The sequence below is a fragment of the Clarias gariepinus genome, chromosome 3 (genome assembly GCF_024256425.1).
Source record: "Clarias gariepinus isolate MV-2021 ecotype Netherlands chromosome 3, CGAR_prim_01v2, whole genome shotgun sequence".
Taxonomy (NCBI): Eukaryota; Metazoa; Chordata; class Actinopteri; order Siluriformes; family Clariidae; genus Clarias; species Clarias gariepinus.
In genome coordinates, this window is record NC_071102.1 from 6340351 (window position 1) to 6365454 (window position 25104).

Below are 25104 nucleotides of genomic sequence, written 5' to 3' on the forward strand. Positions count from 1 at the left end.
AATAGCATTTAATAAATGTGTATAAATGAGTTCACCTCAGGATATTAAGAACTATAAAGAGTTGGCGGCCAACAGTAAAGTGTGTTAATGAAATGCCGTAAGTAAACAATGCACTTTATGGTGTCCAATAAATCAGCAAACTAGCCAGGAGTAAAAGACCTGTGTGAATATTTAAAATGCTCCAAGTCTCAGTTACAGTATAGCCAAGAAGAAAGAAAAAAAAGAAAAGAAAACAGAATATGCTGTTTCACTATACCTGTAAAAATTGTTGTGGGCTTATTAACCTATAATTATAAAGTAAGCTAAAAGGCTAAGCTAATCACGTTGAGTTGGCTAATCTCTGATAAACAATCAGTTCTTAAAGAAAACTTATGGAAAAACATTGTGAACTTATGATACTAGTTACCCTCATGGTTGAGGAGGTTGGGGTTATGGACAACTACAAGCACTTGGATGTTCACTTGAACAACAGGTTGGACTGAAGAACCAACACTGACGCTGTGTATCAGAAGGACTCGAGCTGACTTTATTTCCTAAGGGAAGCTTAGATGCTTTAATGTACGCAGCAGGATGCTGGAAATCTTTTATCAGTCTGGCAAGCAGCCTTAATAGTGCTGAGGGAGTCTGCTGGGGAACAGCATCAGTGCCAAGGATGCAGGCAAGATAAATAAAAACATGAACAAAGGCTGAAGGCGTAATCGGAAAACAAACTGGACAGGTCGGAGACAATGAGGGACAACAAATGACTGAACATACTCTTGTCAATCGTGGTAAATCCATCCCACCCACTACATGATCCCATTCAGAGGTAGTTCATGTAGTTCATGTCACGAAGAACGGTTCAGGAAATTATACTACAAACCAACAATATTAACCAATTTAACAAATTTGTTAGCATAGTTGCATTTAATGAATGTTAAGGAATTTTTTTTTTGCCATAAAACTAGAGATAGTAGAGATAAGTATAAGTTTGTAAAAGAAAGACAAAGTAAATCTGTGTTTATTTATGGATAACGAGATGAGCTGATGTGCTTGTATTCGTTCTGGTTGTCAAGCGAGTTCAGTCAATACTGTTATACTTCGCTGATTCCTTTGTTTAATAACAGTCTGGGAAATTAATTGGCGAAGTGAAACTGTATTGATTAAACTCACAGGAAACCTCATGCCCTTGTTGTCACATTCTTGGCAGTGCACTTTTCCTCTGTACTAATTATTTAGGAAGATGTAATGATGTGCCTTCAGCTCTGTATGGCCTCTAAAGTAAAATGATAGTAATAAATGATAATAAAAGTAATATTTTTTGTATTGGGTCCAGATCCCCACCAAAGGATCAACATATGCATACATACTGTATCTGCATGTATAGGATAATGACCATCCAAATCAAATGCACATTAGCAATTAGATCCGACTTCAAATTTCAGTTGTTTTGGATTGGCCAAAATAGAGGCACTGACGAGGCAATTGGCCTAAAAGCAGTGGCGATGAACCTGGTAAAAAAAAATTTATAAAAGTAAAAAAATAATTGAGAGAACGAAACAAGGAAAAAGGTATCAGACATTGCTCGTTCTTTTAACATGAATCGTTCAACCATCGACACATATACTAATAACTGGTAATTATAATTGGTAATAATCTTTGGTGTATAACCAATTGTGTTAGAATCCTTGAATCTGCAAAATGCTTGTTGGACTTACGAACAAAATGGACTTACAAACGAGGAACTCGTTCATATGTTGGGGGAGAGTCTGACTGTAATACAGACTTAACACTTAACAGTGTTGATCCAATGCTTTATAATCAATATAAACAACCAAATGATGTTAAATTTGGTGACAAAAGTGTATAAGAACTTTTTCAGCTCTAGGTGTTTTAATGTTCAAAAAAAATTCAGGCTTAGTAAACAAGAAATTAGTTTTAAAAAAAAGTTTAAAACTTTGAAATATTTTGGTCACAGTAAGTTTCTTGGGAGAAAAATAAAAAGTTAAGTATTCAGTGACCTGTCCTTATGTTCAGTACTTCAGAAAGCAATTTTGCTGCTCCTACTTCACTCTCTTAAATATTGTGACTCGAAATGTTCCTGAATTAATTAGCAAAACACTTTCCCCTCCTTTCCTGATATTAAAATGAAGAAATTAACATACATAAGCTTTTAGAGGTCACTGGGTTGACTCAAATTTTGCACCACATACTCCACTCAGTTTAATGTTCTTTTGGAAATTCTGTATAACCATTAGTTGCATTTTATTTCCCAAATTACTGTACTTTAATATGCTTTAATATACCAACTGCTTCATGTCTGGTTTCACAGAACAGATCTCGGACTTTAAATGGGTTCTTCAAATTCTGCTCAAGCCCTCAGTTTGGTATTAATATTTTTGTGAAGTCATTTTGCCAACACTGAATTAGGGGCATTCATTATCCTGTCATTATGTTCTCTACATTGTTCAGACATCATTTCATCAAAGTAATTTTAAAAAACAACCTAATAAAAACATTGCCCCAAGTCCAAGTTAACATCAACACACTGTCTTGACATCCAAACATTCCTTCAAGGCTGGTTGTCACTTTTTTTTTTTTAGATTTTCAATTGACTCACATGTTTCTCGGGAACATGATAAGCTCAAATTGTTTATAATATTAACTACAAGAGATAAAATAGGTTATTGAGGTAATGATTCATAGCTGTTATGATGTAAGTGATAAGAGGAAATAAATTGTCTTCTAAATGTTCCACAACATTATATGTGTGTGTGAATTCATTTGTTGTTTATTAATCGTCGGCAAAATGTTTTAGCATAAGAGGAATAATTTGCATGCCGTTATGGAAAGAGACTCAACTTAACTGTGATAATGTGTCTCAATGTTGATTATTTTCTTGTAATCGCACACCTAAAAAAAAAATTATTCTGTACTCCTTGTTTAATGCTTATTTAATTAATGAAAAGTTAAATACAAGCGTGTGTGAAATAAATCTCCCTGGCAGAAGGTGTTTGCTCAGTTGTATTTAATGTGAATGCATGCACACAACGTTATCCGAATAATAAAAAAGTATTAGTACAATGTTGTGTATAAATAAAGACACAAAATTTCGAATATTGAAACCATTACAGTATTTTTTACTAATGTCTTAATGACTGTTGCCCCCATTTTAAAATCCCTATTGTTGATTTTACAAATTACGTTCATACGCTACACTATATGAAAAATAGTATTTGGTCAAACCTGGAATGACATTGTATCCAAATACATATACTTTAATATGGAGTCGGTCCCCCTTTTGCAGATATAACAGATTCCACTCTTTTTGAGTTCAGGCACTGATATTGGATGGGAAGGCCTGGCTCGAAATCTCCGTTCCAGTTCATCCCAAAGGTGCTTGATGGGGTTGAGGTCAGAGCTCTGTGCGCTGCGGGCCAGTCAAATACTTACACACCAAACTCATCAAACTAAACCGTGTCTTTATAGTCCTTGCTTTGTGCACTGGGGCACGATTTTGTTGGAATGGAAAACGGTCTTCCCCAAACTGTTGAGACAAGGTTGGAGGCATAGCATTGTCCGAGATGTCTTGGTACAGTATGCTGAAGCATTAAGATGCTTCAGCATCCTTCTCTGGGGATAAGTGGCCTGATTGATTGAAACACCTAAAATCAATAATTAACACAGATTTGGACAAATACTTTTGTCTGTATAGTGTATGATTTCAGCTGGTCCGTTGGATGTTAATTAAACATTCTGGGTTTTAATTCAACTCAGAGAAAGTTGCAGTGCATGGATGCCACTAGAGATTTTGGGCTCTTTTATACTTGAGCCCCCAAACTTCAACCAGTTTTAGTTGCCATGAATTCTAAATTTTTTCTTACTGCGAAAGAACAATAAAATCATCTGATTCATGTTGGTCCTCTGGGAATTACTAATCACATTTACACTGTAGTATTTTGACTGAAACAACCCTCGTCCAGTCAGTGTGAATCACTATGAGTATGCGTTTCGCTTATTTTTACATCTAAAGCCTGCATTAATGTGTTTTATGTATTTGACATTTTAAATTGCAGTCCTAACAGCTTGCCATGATCACTGTAGGTGGATATGTTCTTGTTTTTTTATCCTGTTTTAGTAGCTATGATTCACCACCGTTGCTAATTTAAGCAGTAGTTTACAATAAGTACAGCTTCACCACACTTCTGTTTACAGTGCTTCAAAGCTTTTATCAACTCTTGGCTTGCTGAAAGACGTGTCAGGAAATACCCAACGTTAAGAGGTGTTTCCTGGCAAAGCAAAGATTATAGACTCTGGCATAGCCTTGGTTATTTTCTAAGGCTGTGAATTATAATGCGTTAACACATGCGATTAATCTAGTAAGTTTAAACACGTTACGATTTTTTTTTGCCAATTAAAATACATAGCCAAATTTGACCCTGATGGCTTCCAATAACCGCAGCGCAGTTACTTGGCTGTGTGTAATAATGGCACATTTAATAAAATGACTGAAGGAAAAACACCAGGGCCCATATTTACAAAGCTTCTTTCTTTCTCGTGACGAAATTTGAATTATGACATTTTCTTAGAATTTCCGCTTAAATTTAGGACTAAATCTTAGATCACTAAGAAACATCTTAGCCCTAAAAACAGCTCAAGAGTAGAGAGAAGGACTTTTAAGAGGCTTAAGAGTTTCTATAGCAGAGGAAAAAATTTCGAAATGAAGAAATATTCTCCAAACACTAAACATTAAGCTAAAAGTAAACACTGCTCTTCTTTCCACTGCTCCCATTAATCTAAAGTGGTTTACAAGTAATAAAATCATTATGGTAAAAGAATGTAAAAACTTAAATGTATTCAAGTGGAAATTGGTTGCTTCAAAAGTAGACACATTTTCAACATCTGGCTGTTTGAATTAACTTTAAGATATGTCTATTCTATTATCATCGATTTTATTTTCACAAAGAGCCCATTTTAAGACCTTTACAGATTCAACCAATCAAAGTCCTTGAATTGCTGCATCATCCCTAGCACCGGGGTCAACCACACCTCCTCACTAAGATAAAGGTTTTTGAACTTTCCTTACTCAGAGTTGCTCTGAGAAGTTTCCTAAATCACTTTTAGTCTAGGACTCCCAGCTAAGACTTTTTAGGTTAAGATAGGATCTCTCTGAGAGAATTTTAAGAAGCTTTGTGAATACGGGCTCAGGTGTGCTGAGTTTCATAATAAAAAGCTTTTGGATAGAACATTGGATAATACCAAAGTTGTGTGCTGAAGCTACCTTCAAGGGAAACTATTTTTACAAGAATGCATTAACAACAGGATGTTTTATTGGTGGTTCAGGTGACTAAGGTTATAGGTTGTTAATTTTTGGTTCTGAGGATCCAGGTTCAAGCCCCACTATCTGTGAGTCACACCCCATACATTCGAGAGATTTTAATTTAACATTTGTTAAATGTTAATGTTTGTGATATTATAAAACTTCATCATTTGTTTTCTCTTACCAGAAATGTCATGTCTTTCGTTGGTCCAACATGGCACGTTCCTTATATAAGCAAATTCAAGTATTTAGAAATTGTGATTAATCGTGATTAATCGCAGACTATAACTGTGATTAACTATATTAAAAAGTAATAAATTGACAGCTTTAATATTTTCTATTTCCAATAGATTCTGACTACTATCATCACTACATGATATACATAACTATATAATGGTAACATCGTGTGTATAACTTTAAATAGAACAAAAAGCAGATTTTTGCAGATTACCGTTTGAATCAGCTCATTGAATCAACTGTGTGAGTCAGCATTTTTTGTAAACACTTTAAATAAGCTTTTTGAAACAACTTATTGAGTTGGCAAAATAAAGCAGCTCTTTATGCCAGCCGTCTGATTGGACTCTTTAGTTTGACTTAAGTTGGCTCATATTAAGAGTTCATAATATCGCAGGAAACAAGTGTTTCTATTCTGCTACTCCTCTAGATATCTATTACATCATGCAGAATCGTTTGACCTTTTCTGTAGGCTTGTATTTGTTGAATTACCTTTCCTTAGATGACTTCTGACAATTTGAGTCTATTTAGTGGTTTAACATAAAAAGAAAGGGTTATTACATTTGGTAATAATGCACATAATATGTGGGGCAGTTCAAAGTTTGGGATTTTCTGAGATTCCCTTGTCTTTATGATGCTCTTTTGTTAAAATATGTTCTTTATAGTGAACTCATTTCAACTAATTGTGTATGACTTCTCATGGAAACAGGTTGCACCAGAACTTATTTACTGTAGATGATTCAAAGCAACGGGTTTTAAAACAGGGTTATACAATTACAATTGGCACATTTTAAAATTTGTATGGTTTTTTTTTCACTCCACTTTGATATTATCAGCTATTTTATGTTGAAATATAAATTTTTAATTAAATTCAGGTCAATTTTATGTACTGAGGATTACAATATCTGGCTTTACGTACTTGTGTGAATACTGTTTCGGGCCATGGTAAAAGCTTTAGTTCAGATGTTTGAATCTTATCTAGGTCGATCTACCTGCCAGCAGTTATTTTTATGAGAAATCTTTTTTTTTTTTAAACATTTCTATTTTCTCTAAACTAGACATCCCGCCCTTAATCCGGCTAAACGTTAGCGTTAAAACGATAAAAAGTTACCGGGGTAAACTTACTTAGAATTTGTTTCTTAAAGTAATGTTAAAGGGCTTCTTAAAGGATTTATTTTGTAAAGTGCTCATTGATTTTCTTCCTCATGCAGGCTGTCAGGAAGTGAACGATGTTTAAGTTACTGTTTTTTGTTCTTCTATTTACTCTTACTGTTTGTATTTCATGTTGTTGAGAAGTTGATGATATTAAGCCAGACATTAAAGTTTCGTAACGATCAGGTCTCTTCATTACTCACACACAAGCTTAGGAAGCAAGGTAGTGGTGGCCCCGGCAGTTAAGGCTCTGGGTTGCTGTTTTGGAGAATTGCAGTTGAATTTCTGAAACTGAAGAAGGAAGTGGGACTGATACAAAGAATGATCTGAGAGGATGACGCAGAATGGCTTGTAAAAGGAAACAAAAGGAAACAACCTTTTTTTATTTAATAGTATTAGCTTCAATTTATTATCCAAACATTGTCTGGAAAGCATTTTCAATGACGTATTCCCAAATAACAAAGCTCTCCATGATACACCTTTTTAATATAACTTGATAAAGTAAGTCCCCTACATACAAACGAGTTCTGTTCCGAGAGCTCGTTCGTAAGTCAAATTTGTTCGTAATCCAACTAACATTGTCTTGGTACTAGGATACCAATACCACAATTGGCTATACACAGTACTGTATATTACAATGAAATGTTCCTTTAGAATCTTGCCGATGGTTGAACGATTCATGTTAAACGAACGAGCAACGTCTGCCATCTTTTCACCTCACTCTATTCCCTCAATTATTTTCACTTTGTCTTGATCGTTACTGCTCGGCGCTTCTTAGCAGTACCAGCTTTATCATTGTTGCTTTTATGCTTGACATCCCAGGACATGCTCTGCAATGGAACATGTGCAAATGCATGTTCGTTCTGAAAAGTTCGTAACTCGAATGTTCGTATGTAGGGAAACCATCAGCCAGACAAATGTGTGTTATGAGGGTATTGGCACAGTGGGTATGGTGCAGTGTGGTGCAAAGGGCATTAATTTGATGAAATAAGAATGAAAGTCCGAACAGATAGAGAGCTCCAGCTCAAATGATTTGCTTCAGCAGATAAGTTTATCAGCAGCTCCACAGCTGCTTCATTTTCAAATTAAAATAGGGAGTTCTTTCAAACTGTGCTTTTTATTTCCTTAGACATTCACAGATAACCAGCGTCCTGAAATATAGAAATACTGTTTAGATGGTGAGAAAGTACAAGTTTTGTATTCTGCTCTTCTTTAAACTAAAAAAAATCAAAAGATTGTAGTTGACATCTTGCTAGACAACCAGAACGATTGTGTGGAATTTTGTATGAAAGTGTGGGTGTGCAGATTGACAGAAAAAGGGAGCATGAGTGATATAAAGACAATACGACACAGTAAGTATTACGCTTATGGAAGTGCATTGGATCCCAATCTGTATTTCAGCTACTCTAAAAGTGGCAACTCTCTCTCTGTCTCTCTCTCTCTCTCTTTTCCGCTCTCTGCATCCTGATTGCAGTGAAAAATTTAAGCTTCTTTAACTTAAAGGCTCTCTTGCAGAGAGAAAGTGCTTTGTCTCTGCTGAGCTAGGCGCATTGTTTGGGACAGATGACAAAAACCAGGGTACAAGACTCTGTGTCCCTGAGACTGTACATAAAGTCACTGGAGTATGTCCAAAGTCCATTGTTATATCTTTTCACATTGTTGTGTGAAAAAATGCGTTGCATATTTTCCATTATAAACTCCGGGCCGTGATATAGTAACTGTTGTCGCCACCCAGACATGTTGTCATTGTTGTTTGGTCTGTATTGTGTCCAGAAGACACTTCAGATTATAAAGTTAAGTTTTGTGTTTGTTTGCTAAATAGTGAAAAATACAGAAGGTATAAATGATTATGATCAAGTTTTGTAGGCTAGCTGTCAATGATCTGTTGTTCATAGAGCTGTATCTAAATTAAATACCAATTATTTATCACATGATTTTCTTGCATATCCCAGTTAGGGAGCTGGGGTCAAAGGTCTTGATTAGGGGCTTAACAGTGCTGGGGTTTGAACCTCCAACCTTCCGATTAGAAACCCAAAGCCTTAACTGATTGAGTCATCACTACTCTATTTGCATCCATTTTCAAGAGATTCAAATATATAATAATATATATTATAATATAAAATATATATAATATAATAAAATATAATATAATATAATATAATATAATATAATATATATTATAATATAAAATATATATGATATAATTATAATATAACATATATATATATATATATATATATATATATATATATATTTTTTTTTTTTTTTTTCTTTTTTCTTTTTTAATTGCAACGTTATCCATTTCACCAAAACTTTAGGGACATCAAAAGGTATATTGGGTATTCTGAGAACATTTTATATAATGTTTTTAAATGTTCCCTCAACATTCTAAGTTGATATGAAATATGATTTTTTTTTTCCTTCAGAAAGGAATTTTGTTTTTTTGTTAGCAGGGAACGAATATAAATTGTACAGCTGAAGCTGCTATGTTGATTCTTTATTAATTGGATTCCTTCATTAAAGGAATTCAGAAGCTGGAAGAGCTAGGTGTCAGCCGTTCTCCCAAGTCACTCTATATGTTTTTTATGCATTCCTTAATAGAACTTTTTAATATCTCTATTTTACAGTATTTTACCTACCAACAACTTTAGTTTCCTATATTAGATTTTCTTACAGAGATCTATGATACAGTACAGATTTTAACAAGAACACTAGTTTTTCGTACCTCTTTTGAAAATAGTTTCTGGCCATTTACAGCTTGCATTTACTTGCAAGGGTCTCATTAGAAAATCTAATCTACACTGTTACAGTATATAACCGTTCAGATTACTATAAAGGTTCAAACCGGGATTTTTTTTTATGTGCAGAATAGTAGAACACAGTTATAAAAGTAAAATCTACTTTTATTACTCTGTATAATCCCAGCGTTTCATTAGTGCTTGGATACCATCAAGGTAGAATGTTTTCTCAGTATGCTGGACTCATGATCAGACTGCCTGCTTCACATTCAAAGCACTGGCCTCCCAGGAACTCCTATAATGGCCTAAACATGTGGAAATGGCTTGGAGTGAGGTCAGAACCATGTGGGGGATGTGACTATAACTCCCAGCTGATTTCCTGTAATGTGTAAGTGGTGTTGGTGAATGATTGTGTGTACAGTTCCCACTGACAGATGCGTCTCTTGTGCAAGTCGGTGATAAGTTATCCATCGATTTTCATGAATCATGTGTTGCCCTCGCTGAATGATTGCAAGAAGATGTGCTCCGAGCCACCTCGGTGGAAATCATCATTTACAGACCTACGGTCTTCTTTAAAAAGTTTGCACCATGCTAAAATGTTTGCTCCTCACCATACTGCGCTTGAGGTCTTCTGTAAATGTCACTCAGATTCATGCCATCATTCACAAGAAATTTAATCCCAAGCCGCAGTTTGACTTGAATGCTCCTCATAGATAGGTTGTATGGGTGCTTTTTTAAATTTAAATTTGCAGCAGCCTGCCAGCAAGCAACAGAAAGTATTGCAAATGGGTTACATCACACTCTTCCGCAGAAAAAAAGGAACCATAGCTTAAAAATATGCAACACCACAATAAAAAAAGACGTCAAAGACGTGAATGATCAAGGGATATTAGATGAGGGGTGAGATGGGAAGAGACAGAGGTGTAGCTTTCCAAGGAGTGTCTGATTTATCTTTGTAAACGATTAGATTAGAACTGACTTTTTCATCATATTAAAGTGCCAAAATTTTGCCTTTTTTCCATTCATATAAATTATAAGTATCAAAAGTTGATACTGCCTATGAATTAATTAAACTTTGATTTATTTAAAGGGTAATTTGGACAGTAAGCTTAGAATTATACTTATCATTCCACATATACTGTATACCTGACATTTGCACATTGAGCAGAGAGCAAAGAGAAATCCAGTTTGACTGTGACAAACCATTCTCAGTTGATTTGACCACTCCCAAACTTTCTGCTTTCTTTTTGATGGCCTTCTTTACTTCTTTTGACTAGAGATACAGCATACGTTTAATATTTTTAATTAAGGTAACAAGTGGAAGATAAAAAATCTCCCACACTCCTACTGTATATGCTGATTCATCTAAATTTGTTATGAGCCCAAACACTGTAGTGTTGTCAGCAATTTTTTTTTTTTACTGAAAAAAAAAAGTGGGACAGTCATTTGCATACAGGGAATGTAGCAGTAGAAAAAAAAATAGCTGTCCTGAGGTGTTTGTGCATCAACCTGAAGGGCCTTAGAAAATGTCTTTTTAATTTTTAATTTTCATTTTAACCACCTGCTTCATATCCAGCATAAATAAATAAATAAATAAATAAATAAAATTGAAATCCAGAAGCACATGGATTCACGGACTCTTATTGCACTCGGTTTTTGAAAAAGTTTCTCTGGATTTATGAAATTAAAAGCAGAACTATAATCAATAAACTAAACAGACCCAGGGACACTGCATCCTCCACCGATCTATTCTCCCTATACGCAAATTGATTTTACTCAACTAGAATACAAGACAAAAATCACTGCACCAATTTTTCACAAATCTTTATCATAATTAACATAAGGGTCACTGCTCTATCGTCGTTTGGAAACTTTATGTAATACTTGTACAGCAAAAAACTTTTTACTCATTCTTTAAAAATGAAAGTAAAAACTTAATCAATTTATTAGCTAAATCTAGATCATCTTCCAACGCAACACTTTTCTTTTTACAATCTGTAATCATCTGCACTGTGATGGACTGGCACCCCGTCCAGAGTGTACCCCGCCTCGTGTCTCCAGGCCCCCCATGACCCTATAAAGTGGTAGAGATAATAAGTGAGTGCTTGTTGCACTGCTCTTCTCAGCTCAAGCTTGGCAGACTCATTCATTACTTTAGTATTCTTCTTACACAGAGTGCTTTAAGCTCCTTATTGAACATCGAGGCTTTTCAAAGTCACCAATTTGGATGGGATACAGACATCTTCACAATAACTAATAAAGAATGTTTCTTGCAATTCGTTCAAAAAAGAACAAGTGTATATAAAAACATCATCCCACAATGTGCAATCCAGACATTCCTTTAAACTGTCAACTGCTGCAGGAGTCCATAATCTAATATTTCATTGCGCAGTTTAACTAACTTAAGTCTCTCTCTCTATAGACTTTGGCACTAGATTCTGTAAATCACATTATAATCTGCGTGACCGAGTGTTGCATGTGAGACTGCATGATAAGCCCTGTGAATGTTACAGTAGCACTGACCCAGAATCTTTCCCTCTTTTGTTTTTTTTGTCTTTTTGTGGAATGCATGTAGGAAGCACATGGTTTAAGACAACATGGTCTAAATCTCCTAGAAATACAATCCGAATACAAATTCTTAGTTATTTAAATTAGTTTGCCAAGAAGTTGTAAGGAAGCAGAGGCCAGTGCTTGAGATGGAGTGTACACTCCTACATACGGTCTACAGCTTAAGCATAATATCTCAAGATTCAAGATTCAAAGAACTTTATTAATCCCAGAGGGAAATTGCTTAAACCTATGCTGGAGGATGCGGGCATAAGTGAAATTTTGTCTCAAGTACTGGAGAGCAGAACCATGAAAGCTGCTGAACATCTGAACACCAGCAGTAATTAAGAAAAAAGCAGACGCCTCCATTTTTCTGGTTACCCGCATCGCTGGTACGGCCAGTTTAGAGCTACTTCATACATCTAAAGGTTTTGATTATGCGCATAAAGCTTTCACACTACTGGTGCTGATTTATTACACTTTTTCACATTTTAAAGCTACAAAAAAACACCTGTTTGAACTTCAACACCCACTATACAGTATAATGTAACTTACAGTACTTTGTGGTTCTTAGTGTTGAAAAAAATGATGTCATACGCTTTTCTTGATGCAGTCCTACCCCTCTCCGAAGGGAAAAAGTCAGAAACTTAATAAATTGTTTTGCCCTACTCTGACCTAGGAATATTTTAGTCCTAAATTAACTTTGAGCACGATTGCTAGGAGTGATTCTAAGACGCTTAGTAAATCCGACCCCGGGTCACATTAATCCTGTTCTTGTCCCACGGGTCCCATAATCATAAAATATTGATTTTCTTGTACTCACAGACATCTGGCAATGTCAGACGGGTTACTAATAGGAAATGGTGTTCATTTCTCAAAAATGAGTTTACTTTTTGTAGTGTTCAACTTTGTGGAAATTAAATACACCGATCAGCCAAACATTAACACCATATTACATTAACACATTAACATGATTATCAATACAGTATATATTAGTATACTGGAGATAGGATCATTTTCACCTAACGCTCAGTTATGCCCGTGGGGACTAAAGGCCAACCCATTTAGGACAATCTCACGAAAAAAAAAATCCACTGTAGCACAAATCACTGTAAAAGCGTCAGTGCTGGCCAGGATAGAAAGGCACCAAAACACCCAGCACATCACAACCCACCTTGGATAGGGTCCAGCAGGCAAAGTGTCCAAGGCCATCAAACTGCTCTCCAAACTCCAGAGAGCCCAATCTGATTCAGCGCCAATGGGATGTATATGATCCATAGAGGCCCCACTAAGAAAACCCACAGCACCCAAAGGATCTGCTTCCAACCTCCTTGTGCCAGACACCACAGTATAGTACATCCCAAGATGTCTTGTGGAATGATGCCTCAAGGAGCTAGAGCTGCCCAAGTGGCATAGAATATTCAATCCTACATAATATTGGGCATAATGTTTTGCAGTGTTATGTGATGACTGATCAGTGTATAGTAAGATGGAAATAAAAGTGTTTTGAGCAGTTACCTGTTTGTAAATGCAAAAGTTCTCCTCTTTAAGCTTAGCATACTAGGAGCATGAATAGTGTACTGTAAATAAGAAAAAGATATAAATGCTTCAACTGGCCTTAAAAATAGACACAGAGTTGGAACTCTCCAGGGGACAGGAAATTGTCTGCGGATGGGGATCCAGTGCACTTACAGCAGTCAGGGGGGTCCAAAATTGGTGCTGACAGCCCTGATTAAGTGAGGATTATTGTAATAAACCTTGCATTCCTATTTAGAAAAGGCTGACAGTAATTATTGACTTTGGGACTTGCCATGTTGTTGTAACGGCTGCACAAACATAGATGGCTGCACCAAAAGTATTTTCACATCTCTTGCCAAGACACATTAAAATAGAATTATCGGTAGAAATAGAACAATGTTTTTGGCTGTCATTCTTTCTATGAAATGTTTTTCCTAAATGACTAGGATGCACTAGGATGTTTTATTATTATTATTTTTTTTTTGCATTACACAGATTTAACAATAAATGACTAAGCAACTCTTTATACACTAGAAATACTATAAGAGACACCACCATAATATATGATTATATTATAACTCTTATGTGATTTATGGTAGAATAAAATTCTTAAAGCCTGTATTTTATTATTATTATTATTATTATTATTATTATTATTATTATTTCATACAGTATCGAATGCTTTTCCTACAGAAGGGAGAATGGAGTGAGTGGTTTTCATCCTGTGGTCTGAGAACAAAGGAAGCACCCATCATCATCATCGTCATCTCAGACACACTTTAATATATGAAAGGCACTCACACTAGGGGGCAGCCATCAAGGAAAACCAACATGAAAAATCCTAAAATTTCGCAAATACCCATAAATGTCTTCAGAAGTTTTTGTCAGAAGTCTGGAATATGATACTATACAGTATGAAAAATAGTATGTGCTGGCAATGGTAGTTCTTTTACAGCTATTAAGCAGTGTTTTTATATATATATATATATATATATATATATATATATATATATATATATATATATATATATAGATAGATAGATAGATAGATAGATAGATAGATAGAAATGGTTCTTGGTTCCACTTTGTTGATGCTTTGTTAAAAAACCATCAGCACAACCATCAGTAAAGTATTGTAAAGTAATGTTTCGACCATTACATATAATGTAGTCATTGTTAAAGTGTGCTAAATTGCTAAAGCCTTTTAATTAACAACAAAGTAGCACATTCAAGAAATTACAGTTGCATACATCACGGCAGCTGTTAATATCCAGAATGCACCATAGAGGAACTGGACTACAGCTCCCATCAGCCAGTGCAAGTCACTAACACGCGTCTGTTATCGTGTGCACCTGATGTGTTTATCACTGACTGTTTGTCTATTTAAGTTCCAGCTTTCAGGTGCATCAATGTCTTGCATCTGTTCTCTTTGTGCATGTTGTGAATTGTAGATAGACTGTCAATCAGCTTCTACAAAGTATTGTTATGAGAAGTTTAGTGGTTAGAGTGCTTGGCTTGTGGCTGTAAGGTTGCAAGTTTGAGCCTTAGCCTGGGTACCGGGTAACCACCTTGGTCAAGATATTTACACACAGTTACCTTTCCTACCACGCAGTATAATTTGGTACCGCTAGCAGGTGAACAGGTATGCACTACAGGATACACTAACCCCATATCCATGGCCTTGTGGTGTAAGTCAGTGTCTGCAATTTTTTTCTTTTTTTTTTAGGAAGTATGTTTTTTCCCCCTCATTTCGATTGTTGATTGCACAGGGAATCATGGGTGGTGAATGTGAGAGACAGGATTCTCTTTTAACCCACAGCATTCTGAGAGACCTTGTAGTCCTTGTACATAATGTAAAAGAGGTCTGGCTCTCCTTGAACAAGCTATTCAAAATTATATCTCTTTAAGAAGAATGCTTCAATATGCTTCTTTATTAAAACAGATTTTTCTGATGTTTGTACAGTGAATCCTTTGTAGACTGAGATAAAAAGAGGAAAAAAATTTTTTTTAGAATCTTTAAACAAAAGAGGACTCGTATGCTTATGGACAAAAGAAACATTGCGCATACAGTATAACGTTATTCTGTCAAAGTTTGATTTTATAAAAAAAATCCGAGTGTCCTTCAGAAACAGAAATTCACAATATTTTTTTAATCACAGCTTGACAACGCAGGCGGATTTTCTCTCCGAATTCTCAAATAATGCCAACGGATTAGCCTGTCTTGTCTTAATTACTCTGTCTTGTCTTGGTGCCGGCTCTCTTGGACTTCCAGAGCTAAGGCAATCAGCAGTGGTTGAACAGTTGTTCCAAATGTGTTCCATAGCCTGGAAATGAATTTCTGGCTCCAGACGCAAGTCCAAATCGTCTGGAGACATCTGCTTGCGTTGCACAAAAGTTAACCATTCCAATCGCCCGCAGGGTCTAAACGGGGCGGGATAGTGTGAAGACAAAATGCATAATCAGTTTGGTTGTTACTTTTCATATCAGGACATGCCAGGTGGACATAATCACATGGCAAATTCCATGTACGTGTACGGCACCACTTAAAAAGTTATGAGGTGGGTTAGTAGTAACGCTTTACTGAGCATTACGGTAATTTTATATATATATATATATACCAATAATTTATGGTGCCATGTTTCTTTTCTTCATGAGTATACAGTATATAAAATATCCGTAGTCAGTTAATGTGGTCCCACCTCATTATTATTAGACATTTCTTGAGGTTCTCTACTCAATGATTGCATATTTAAACCAACAGCTACAAACCTGATTTATGGTTGCTGTCAGGTATATTATCTTCAGATTTCTTCCAAAATGTAATTCATTTTCAAAATTGTTGTTCATATCAGAAATAATCCAAGACTGACTTCAGTAATGTAAATCTCCAGAATATTCATAAATCCACTCCTATCCCAGCCTGACACCCAAATATGTTGTTACCTTTCAACAAGCACAAATCAGATACCAAACAAGCAGCGAAGTCTTTAATCCATCAATGTCACTATTATTAAAATAAAAAACATTATTGCTTATCATAGAAATAAATGTTGTGCAAGTAATAAAAGCAAAATATTGTTTTTCTTTACAAATTTTTTAAATACAGTTTGAATTCTTTAGTAAAACGGTAGGATTAGATTGATTGTGTGGTGTCGGTGGTTGGATCCTACAATGTATTCCTGGACATATTGCTTCGCGTTGTGCATTAATCATCTCTGAGGGTCTTTTTTCCTTTGCTGATCATTTGTTTTTAAGTGCTATTTATATTTGGATTGGTGAGATTTACATAGCTTTTTTTTAAGTCAATATGACTCAGAAACTCAAACATTAATAAATTGTGAATTTAATTTTCTTATGGGCAAAATGTCATAAAATAAGTCACTTAAGTTCTAGATGTTTAAGACTTGTTATTGTTTAAGACGTTCTCACTTTTCAACCGGTCAATTGAATTCTAACCATTATTCAGTGGCAAATCAACTTTTTCTATGACAATCCCAAGCTTTAACTGTGTTTGCCATTTATGCAATCTCTCTCTCTCTCTCTCTCTCTCTCCAATCCTGTTTGTTATATGCTCACACTTATTAATCCCTACACATTTACTTTTGCATGAGAATGAGCTTGGAGTACATGTTGAAGTGACAGTGTGCTCACAAACAAGCCAGCAATCTATTACAGCTTTCATCTCCAGTGCTGATTTATTTCACTAATTAGGCTAATACAATGTTTGTTTCCAGTGAGTCATTTGTCATTGTTAAGCATAAATCTTTCTGTGAATAAGTTTGTCGCAATTTCGGTTCTCACCATGGTATGCACTTGGCTTGAGAATGAAGAATGACTTGACATGAGAAGGAATTTGCATTTTGTTCGTGGTAAATTATGTCCATAAAGGGGCGTGGCTATATGGGGGAATTTACGTTGTTTCCATAGTGACCAAATACATCACATGTAGCATTGTGGGAAAATCCTGTGTATTAGTAATTTCCATTTCCAAATATTGACAATAGTTGTCTTAAGATAAATAACTCCTTCTAAGTTTAAATGCTTATCCAAAGAACCACAGAGGAACCGTTCACAGGAAAATATACTGTCCAGACCTAAAATGTAAATAAATACCGTACGTCCATTCATCTGGTGCCCCTGATAGTTCTCTGAGAGACCCTTTAAAAGTCATATGTAAAAAGCTGATGACAGAGATAAAGGTCAATGATCCTGTTAGGAAGCTAAAAACCCTTCATCATCCAAAGACCCCTTTTTGCTAGGAGTGTCTAGAGACGATACAAATCCAGCAATGTGATGGAATTATGGAAGAAACAATTATATGTATAGTCGTGCAAAAGAGATAAACATCAATGTCCAGTTTTCCCTATCGACCTTCACACATGGTTAAAAAGCTTGAACCACCTTTGATCATCCAAATACCCTCTGAGGCACCTTTTAGAGAAATAACAGTAACATAATTATACCGATTAGCCATAAGACCACCCGCCTTATATTGTGGTCAGTATAACAGTGCCTTAGTGATTAGCACTGCTCGGTGGGTTTCCTCCCTCATTTCAATTATCCAGAGCGACTTTTTTTTTTATCTCATTACACATCGAAGCAGTTGAGGGTTAAGGGCCTTGCTCAAGGGCCCAACAGTGGCAACTTGGTGGTTGTGGGGTTTGAACCTAGGATCTTCCGAACCGTAGTCCAATGCCTTAACCACTGAGCTACACTGAGCTCTGTGATGGATTGGCACCCTGTCCAGGGTGTACCCCACCCCGTGCCCTAAGTCTCCTGGGATAGGCCCTCCACAAGGCTGTATACAGGAATAAGCGGTATAGATTATGAGTGAGTGAGTGTATGCATCTACTGTAGTGCGGTTAAGGTTCTTGTAGTTTATGTCTCTAAGGGAACTCGTAGGGGCCATACATAAAAACTAATAAGAGAGGAAAAGTTCAGTGATCCCATTAGAAAGTTAGAATCCTGAGTCATCCAAAGAACTCTTGAGACCACAGCTACAAGCGTATACTATAACTACAAATTCAGTTCAGTAGTGCATTTGTGTGCTTTCATTTAGCAACCTTACTGTAGGTTTTCTTTAAACCTTACTTCAAAGGTTCAAAGGTTACTTGTAGAATCGTACAATAGATGTAAGAAATGATGTTCCAGCCTAGGAAAAAAAAAAACTTCTTGAGATGATAGGAAACCAAATAACCATGAGGGAACTTTTTGTATGAGTGCATAGAATACAGCAGGGAATGTAATTGTGTTTATTAATTAAAGGTTCTCTGGGAAACCTTAGAGGTCATATTTAAAACCCTAGAGGTGTGGTAGAGTTAATTTTCTACTAGAACCATTAATCATCATGCACACTCAAGTGACTATTATAATGTATAATACTGCCCAACAGTGTTATGTAATTATGTGAATGCATTCATCTAGCGCCATTAAGGATTATGTGATCCTTGAAAATTGACAGATAGTCCTGACCTCGCTCGAAGCCATTTCCAAATTTTTGAGTCATTAAATGTGTTCCTAGGAGGCCAGCATTTCAGATATGAAGCAGGAAGTTTGATCATGGCTCTGGCGTACCGAAAAAAACTTTCTACCTTGATGGTATCCAAGCAATAGTAAAACGCTGGAAAAAGTGCATTAGTGTATCAGATTATATAAGGGATTTTTACACTCATGCAACTATGTTCTGTTATTACGCACCATGAAAAGTCTCAGTTTGACTTGTACTCCCCTTATACATAATGCCACACAATATGTAAAACCCAGACATGCCTCTATGTGTATACTGTACGTGACTTTGTGTTAACTCTGTGTGTATCTCTCTCCTTTTTTAGACAGCGCAGACGGTTCTGTTGGTCATCGCAGCGTTCCTCTTCTGCTGGATGCCGCACCATATCATAGCCATGTGGGTGGAATTTGGAGACTTCCCCCTGACCGAAGCCTCCTTTGCATTCCGTATCATGGCGCACTGCTTGTCCTATGGAAACTCCTGCGTCAACCCCATTCTCTACGCCTTCCTCTCTGAGAACTTTCGGAAGGCTTGCCGGCAGGTCTTCACCTGCCATCTCTTCTACTCGCCGCCACCTGTGAAGAAAATAGCACGGATCCGGATGGAAAATTTCTCCACCACACACTCCACCACCACCGTGTAAGAGGAACGACTGACGAGCTCTGAAACGCGTCAAGATGAAACTGAGCAACAATTTCACCGGAAAGAAGTCTACAGCTCTTATTCGATTGAAGCTAAAGCCCTCGCTGCTATTTAGACTTTAAACACAGCAGTGCATCTACAGATTGCTTGAACCCAGGCTGTAAACCACCAGAGCAGATAGCTTTTGGAAAAGAAACATTTTCTGAATAGTTACCTATTCACAGGTAGCCTTGAGAGACGAAAACACTTTACTTTGTCCAGAGTGGTCCACAGAAGTCGACGCTCTGATTATAGAATTAAAAAACATCCATGTTGGTGTTGCTCAGTGAATAGTGCAGTGTTAACGTTTTTTTTTTGTTTTTTTTTTAGTGAAACTTAATTTGCGTATGCTAATCTGTGATATTTGTATGGCATAATTTGCTAATTGACTTGTTTACATGGTTAAATGTAATGTGTAATGTGCAGCCTGCATCCATCATCACAATAAAGAAATTGACAACGACGTTAACACAAGACCTTTAGAAATGTTTTCTACAGATCCACACACTAATATAGATGCATTTAAAGTTGTATAAGAGTTTTCTTGTATATGGCGGCACAGTGTGGTTTGGTAGGGGTTAGTGCTGTCGCCTCGCACCTCCAGGGTCTGGGTTCGATTTCCGTTCTGGGGGTCTGTGTGCATGGAGTTTGCATGTTCTCCCCGTGCCTGGAGGGTTTTCCTTCAGGTACTCCAGTTTCCTCCAACAGTCCAAAAACATGGAAATTAGGCTAACTTCCATTCCCAAATTTCCTGTAGTGTGTGTGTGAATGCACAAGTGAATGTTGACCGGAGGTCCAATCATGGTTGTAAAAAATGGGAATAAATACAATGGTCACCACTTGCCTCTACGGTCCCTAGCTAGTCTATAGAACTTAAACTTATATATACAGAGTTATGCACACTTCATTGAGACTTCTGACATAAATTTGAGTTCTTAAAAAAATGAAAAATAAATATATATATATATATATATATACACACACAAAACTGTATATACATATGGGTGGATGGTTCCATACATGTCTCGCACCTGGAACAACAGGGAAAGGATATAGGGGCAGGGGTGTGTAAGTATGTGTGTGTGTGTGTGTGTACACAAAAATATATTGTTTATGTATGGACACTCACTCTTTTTCATCGTCTCTACCGCCTCATCCTGTATTTAGAGTCGTAGGGGACCGGGAGCCTATCCCAGGAGACTTTAGGGCACGGGGCAACACCAATTAGCCTATAGCAGGGAACACACACTCATTCACACACTACAGGCAATTTGGGAACTCCAATTAGCCTAATGTACATGTCTCTGTTTTTGGGAGGAAACTGGAGTACCCAGAGGTAACCTACCAAGCACGGGAAGAGCATGTTAACTCCCTGCACACAGAGACCCGGGAACCTAAAGGTGCCAGGCGACAGTGCTAACCACTATATCACTGTGATGCCTATATAATTAACGTATTATATTTATTTATATAACATATATTAATTAACATATATTTATTTATATAACATAAAAATACTACTGTCTAATGTATAAAGAGTATTTTTATGAGATCTTGATTTATCCTGGGGTAAATCACATCAAATCATGGAATGTTGCAGATCCAGTATTATTTTGTATATTGTCCACAACTCAGTACAAAATAATACAGTACATATCCAATTATGGAATTTATTAACGACACTTAAACACCATCTTTACTTTACTTTAAGACATGAAGGTCAGTCTATCCGAAAAAAAAAACCTGAGCGTATGGTGTCTTCCAATGCAGTCATACAAACCATCACCTGAAGCACGATGAACGATAAACAAACTTTATGATGAAACTGGTTTTCATGAGCACCATCCTAGAAAAGAAAGACCTAGACTGAAAATTTGTATACATTCTTATAATACGTAGAAGTATAGAAGTACTGACAGACAAACACTATGTCCTTATTATAAATTAATATCTTCTTTTATAACTCGTTATTTCAAGGTGTGGGTTTTTTTTTATTTAATATCATTATATCATGATGTGTGTCATTCTTTTGACTTTTAATATAAAATGTCCTTATTTTTAACATGAATCACTCTTTTAAGATATGTCTTGATGTGTAATGATGTAATGTTATCGGTTTAATGTACTTGATTTAAAAGATTTGTTATTTTGAAATAATTTATCATTTCAAGATATTTGTGGCAGCACAGTGGTTTAGTAGTTAGCACCTCCCGGGCTGGGGGTTTGAATCACATGTCCGGTCTGCGTAGAGGTTTCATGTTTCTTGGTTCCTTTCCTCCTACAGTCCAAGGACTTGTCTTTTAGGCTAATTGGTGTTTCCAAATTGCCCGTGGTGTATAATAAGGTGTGTGTGTGTGTGTGTGTGGGTGCTTGTGTCTGCGATGTGTTTGGTACCATGGCCAGGATGCATCGTGCCTGGTGGCCTGAGATTCCTGGGATAAGCTCCAGGCCCCTAGACAGGATAAGTGATATGGGTAAATGGATGGATGGATGGATGGATAGGTGTTTATTTTTATAATGATGTTATAAAAATGTATCTGTCTTAGTGTGGACCTGACCTTTAAAAAAACAGGCCGTTTACCTACAACAACAATAACCATAAACTTGTACGGCAAAGCGTCACATCATCTTTTGTATAATATTTAAGCATTTGAAGGATGTCAAAGTTGAGCTGGGAGGCTTTTCAGTGAGACAGGAACACTAGAGTGCTCATATAAAGCAGATCCCATCACCTAACGCTTTTTTTTTTTCTCGCCCCGGTCCTCTGTATTTCCTGCTTTGATGTGGAACAGATACAAAACAGATCTGGTAGCAAAGAAACAGAAGGCTGACAGCGAGCAGAGCTACACTATAAAAACAGTATTTTAATATTTAACAAAATGAAACTACAACACCGCTTCCTCAAAGGAAAACGTCCAGATCGGATTTGTCTGAGCATGGTGCATGTTTGGATGGAGGTCCACCAGAGTTCGTCCGTTCATCGTGCTTCAGGTGCATGTTTACAAAAAACTCGCTCGTCATCACTTTAAATATAGACTCGAACCATGGTAACCCTGCTGTTGTTCTGGGATAATAAACAGTGGCTGGCAGACTGCGCACTCATCCGTCATCCCTCCTCTTTCACTCCAGGCAGCATTTAAACCAGGACTGTTTAGATGGTGTACAGTCCCAACGGACTTTACAGTCGACTATCGGAACATCTGGTTATGACTCTTGTTTAGGAATAAACGATGTACATGAAGAGTTGCTGGTCAGACACCAGCCTGAAATGGGACACTTTAAAGGGTTATTTCATACATCATTTTTTTTAATGTTTTTTTAAGCTAACTAATAAAAGAAGAAAGAAAAATATTAATAAATGAGGGGTGTTTAAGTCAAACCGGTACTTGATGTACTGAATATTAGGCTGATCGCTGTATATATTGTGAGGGGGCCCAAAAAATGTATACACTTCAACAGTTATCAGTAAAACTCGAATTGGATGAGCAATGTGTGGTATGTTTCCTCTACAGACGTAAGTAGTCGCATCATCGTTGATGCTATCGTGTGACCGCCAGAAGAGCGGCAAATATTTTCCATGTTGAAGTGTGTATACATTTTTTGAGTCCCTCTGTATATACAGGTTACAATGCATATATTATTGAGTGCATAATAACTTTTCAAAAGTGGGACATTTCTGTATTGTTAATCTTTTTTTGATTGACCTTAGGAAATATTCTAGTATTTTGATATATTACAGATATATTGATGTTTTTTTATTTTCATTAAAAAAAAATTCACTTTATGTGTAATAAATTGAAAATGCATGAGTTTCACTTTTTAAATGAAATTTGAAAAACAAAATCATCTTTTCCCATGATATTTAACTTTTTTGAGATGCACTGCATATGAGTGGAACTCCTGATCTTTGAACATGATCCACCCTGATGAAGAGACGCATCTGTGGGAACCGTGCACACAATCATTCACCAACACCTGCATTTCCGGAAGATGTGTGCGCACTGGGTACGGAGAGAGCGGTCTGCGTTTAAGCAGCACAGAAGTTGGCTAATCTGAGTGGCTCAAAGGAACGTTGTGACACAAAACTCTCTGGATTATTCAAGCACTATTGAAACACTGGGATGAGTGCATTAGTGTACAGTAGGTTATATCAGTGTTCTGTAATAAAAAATATATATATATATCCCGGTTTGACTTGAACACCTCTTGTATATACACTAATCGCTTGCGGTTGAAAACCACTATAATTGTTTATAAAAAAAATAATGATAATAAACCAGCAATAATGTAATAATGTAAAGTTGTTATCATTAATATTTTCCCCTTATATTTCAGATTTTAAAACTTAATTTTTAGAATTCTCTTTATCATGGTATATTCAGAGTCTGGGAACACTGGGTCTTAAGCAGGAACACACCCTGGAAATAAGGGTGTCCTTTTCAGAGCACCATGCACACACATGTTCACACACACAATTTAGAGTCTTATATCAACAGAATTTCTGAAGTAATGCAGAAATACAGTACAGATAACAAGGAAAACAAAGCAAGTCATCATGTTTCTGCATCTATAAAACCATATTTTTGTACATGATGCTCAAATATTTTCTTTACGAGTGCTGTTATTCCTGAGATGCCCTATAGCACCCAGACAAGCATCAGCGCTAACCATGCATTCATAAACCTTTATCTGATAAGTTCAGCGTACTAACGCACATGGATACGAGTTCAAGTCCGAGTCAGCATTCTCAATTAAACACTACTGTGAAGGATTTCTGTACCGTTTCACTCCTTTATTCAACTCAGTAAGTTCACATGTGGAAGAATCAGTAGATTTGTCATAAATCAAAAATTACAACTATATTTTTACTGTTAATAGAGTTGTGTGCAAAAGTTTGCACACCCTTATAACAAATGAAAGATGATGGAATCTTTGCAATTACAGTATTTGGCAGATGGCCTTATCCAGAGCGACTTACATTTATCTCATAATACTGTACATTTGATCAGGTAAGGGGTTAAGGGCCTTGTTCAAGGGCCCAATACAGGCAACTTGGTGGCAATAATGGGGTTTGAACCTGGGACCTTCCGAGCAGTAGTCTAACACCTTAACTACTGATCCACCTGCCTACCTAAATTCAGTATGTGAGGTTTCATCGATATTTAATATTACATGTAACAAATATAAACATGAGATAGTTGAATGTTACGAACAGGATGTAAATATGTATTGGAAACTCTATGAATCAAAAACTGTAGGTGAGCATTTTTACACAATTTGGCAAATAAGTTCTGCAGCCTTAAATTGTTGACTATTTTAAATAGACTGACATTTCATTTTTTTTCAACATCTTAGAATATTTAGTTATTTTTCCAGTATAAAACAGAGGCACATTTCTTATTTAACCCAACAATTATGGGGTGTGCAAA

The 25104-nt window shown here is 36.3% G+C and overlaps 1 protein-coding gene across 1 annotated transcript in view; it reads left to right on the top strand.

Moving 5' to 3' along the window:
- galr1b (galanin receptor 1b) overlaps positions 1-20236 on the top strand; it is a 35128-nt gene extending 14892 nt beyond the window's left edge. The window contains exon 3 of the mRNA XM_053492812.1: positions 19320-20236. Within this exon, the coding sequence (XP_053348787.1) occupies positions 19320-19637 (318 nt within the window). The 3' untranslated portion in view covers positions 19638-20236. The remainder of the gene's footprint in view (positions 1-19319) is intronic.
- Positions 20237-25104: the final 4868 nt, after the last annotated feature.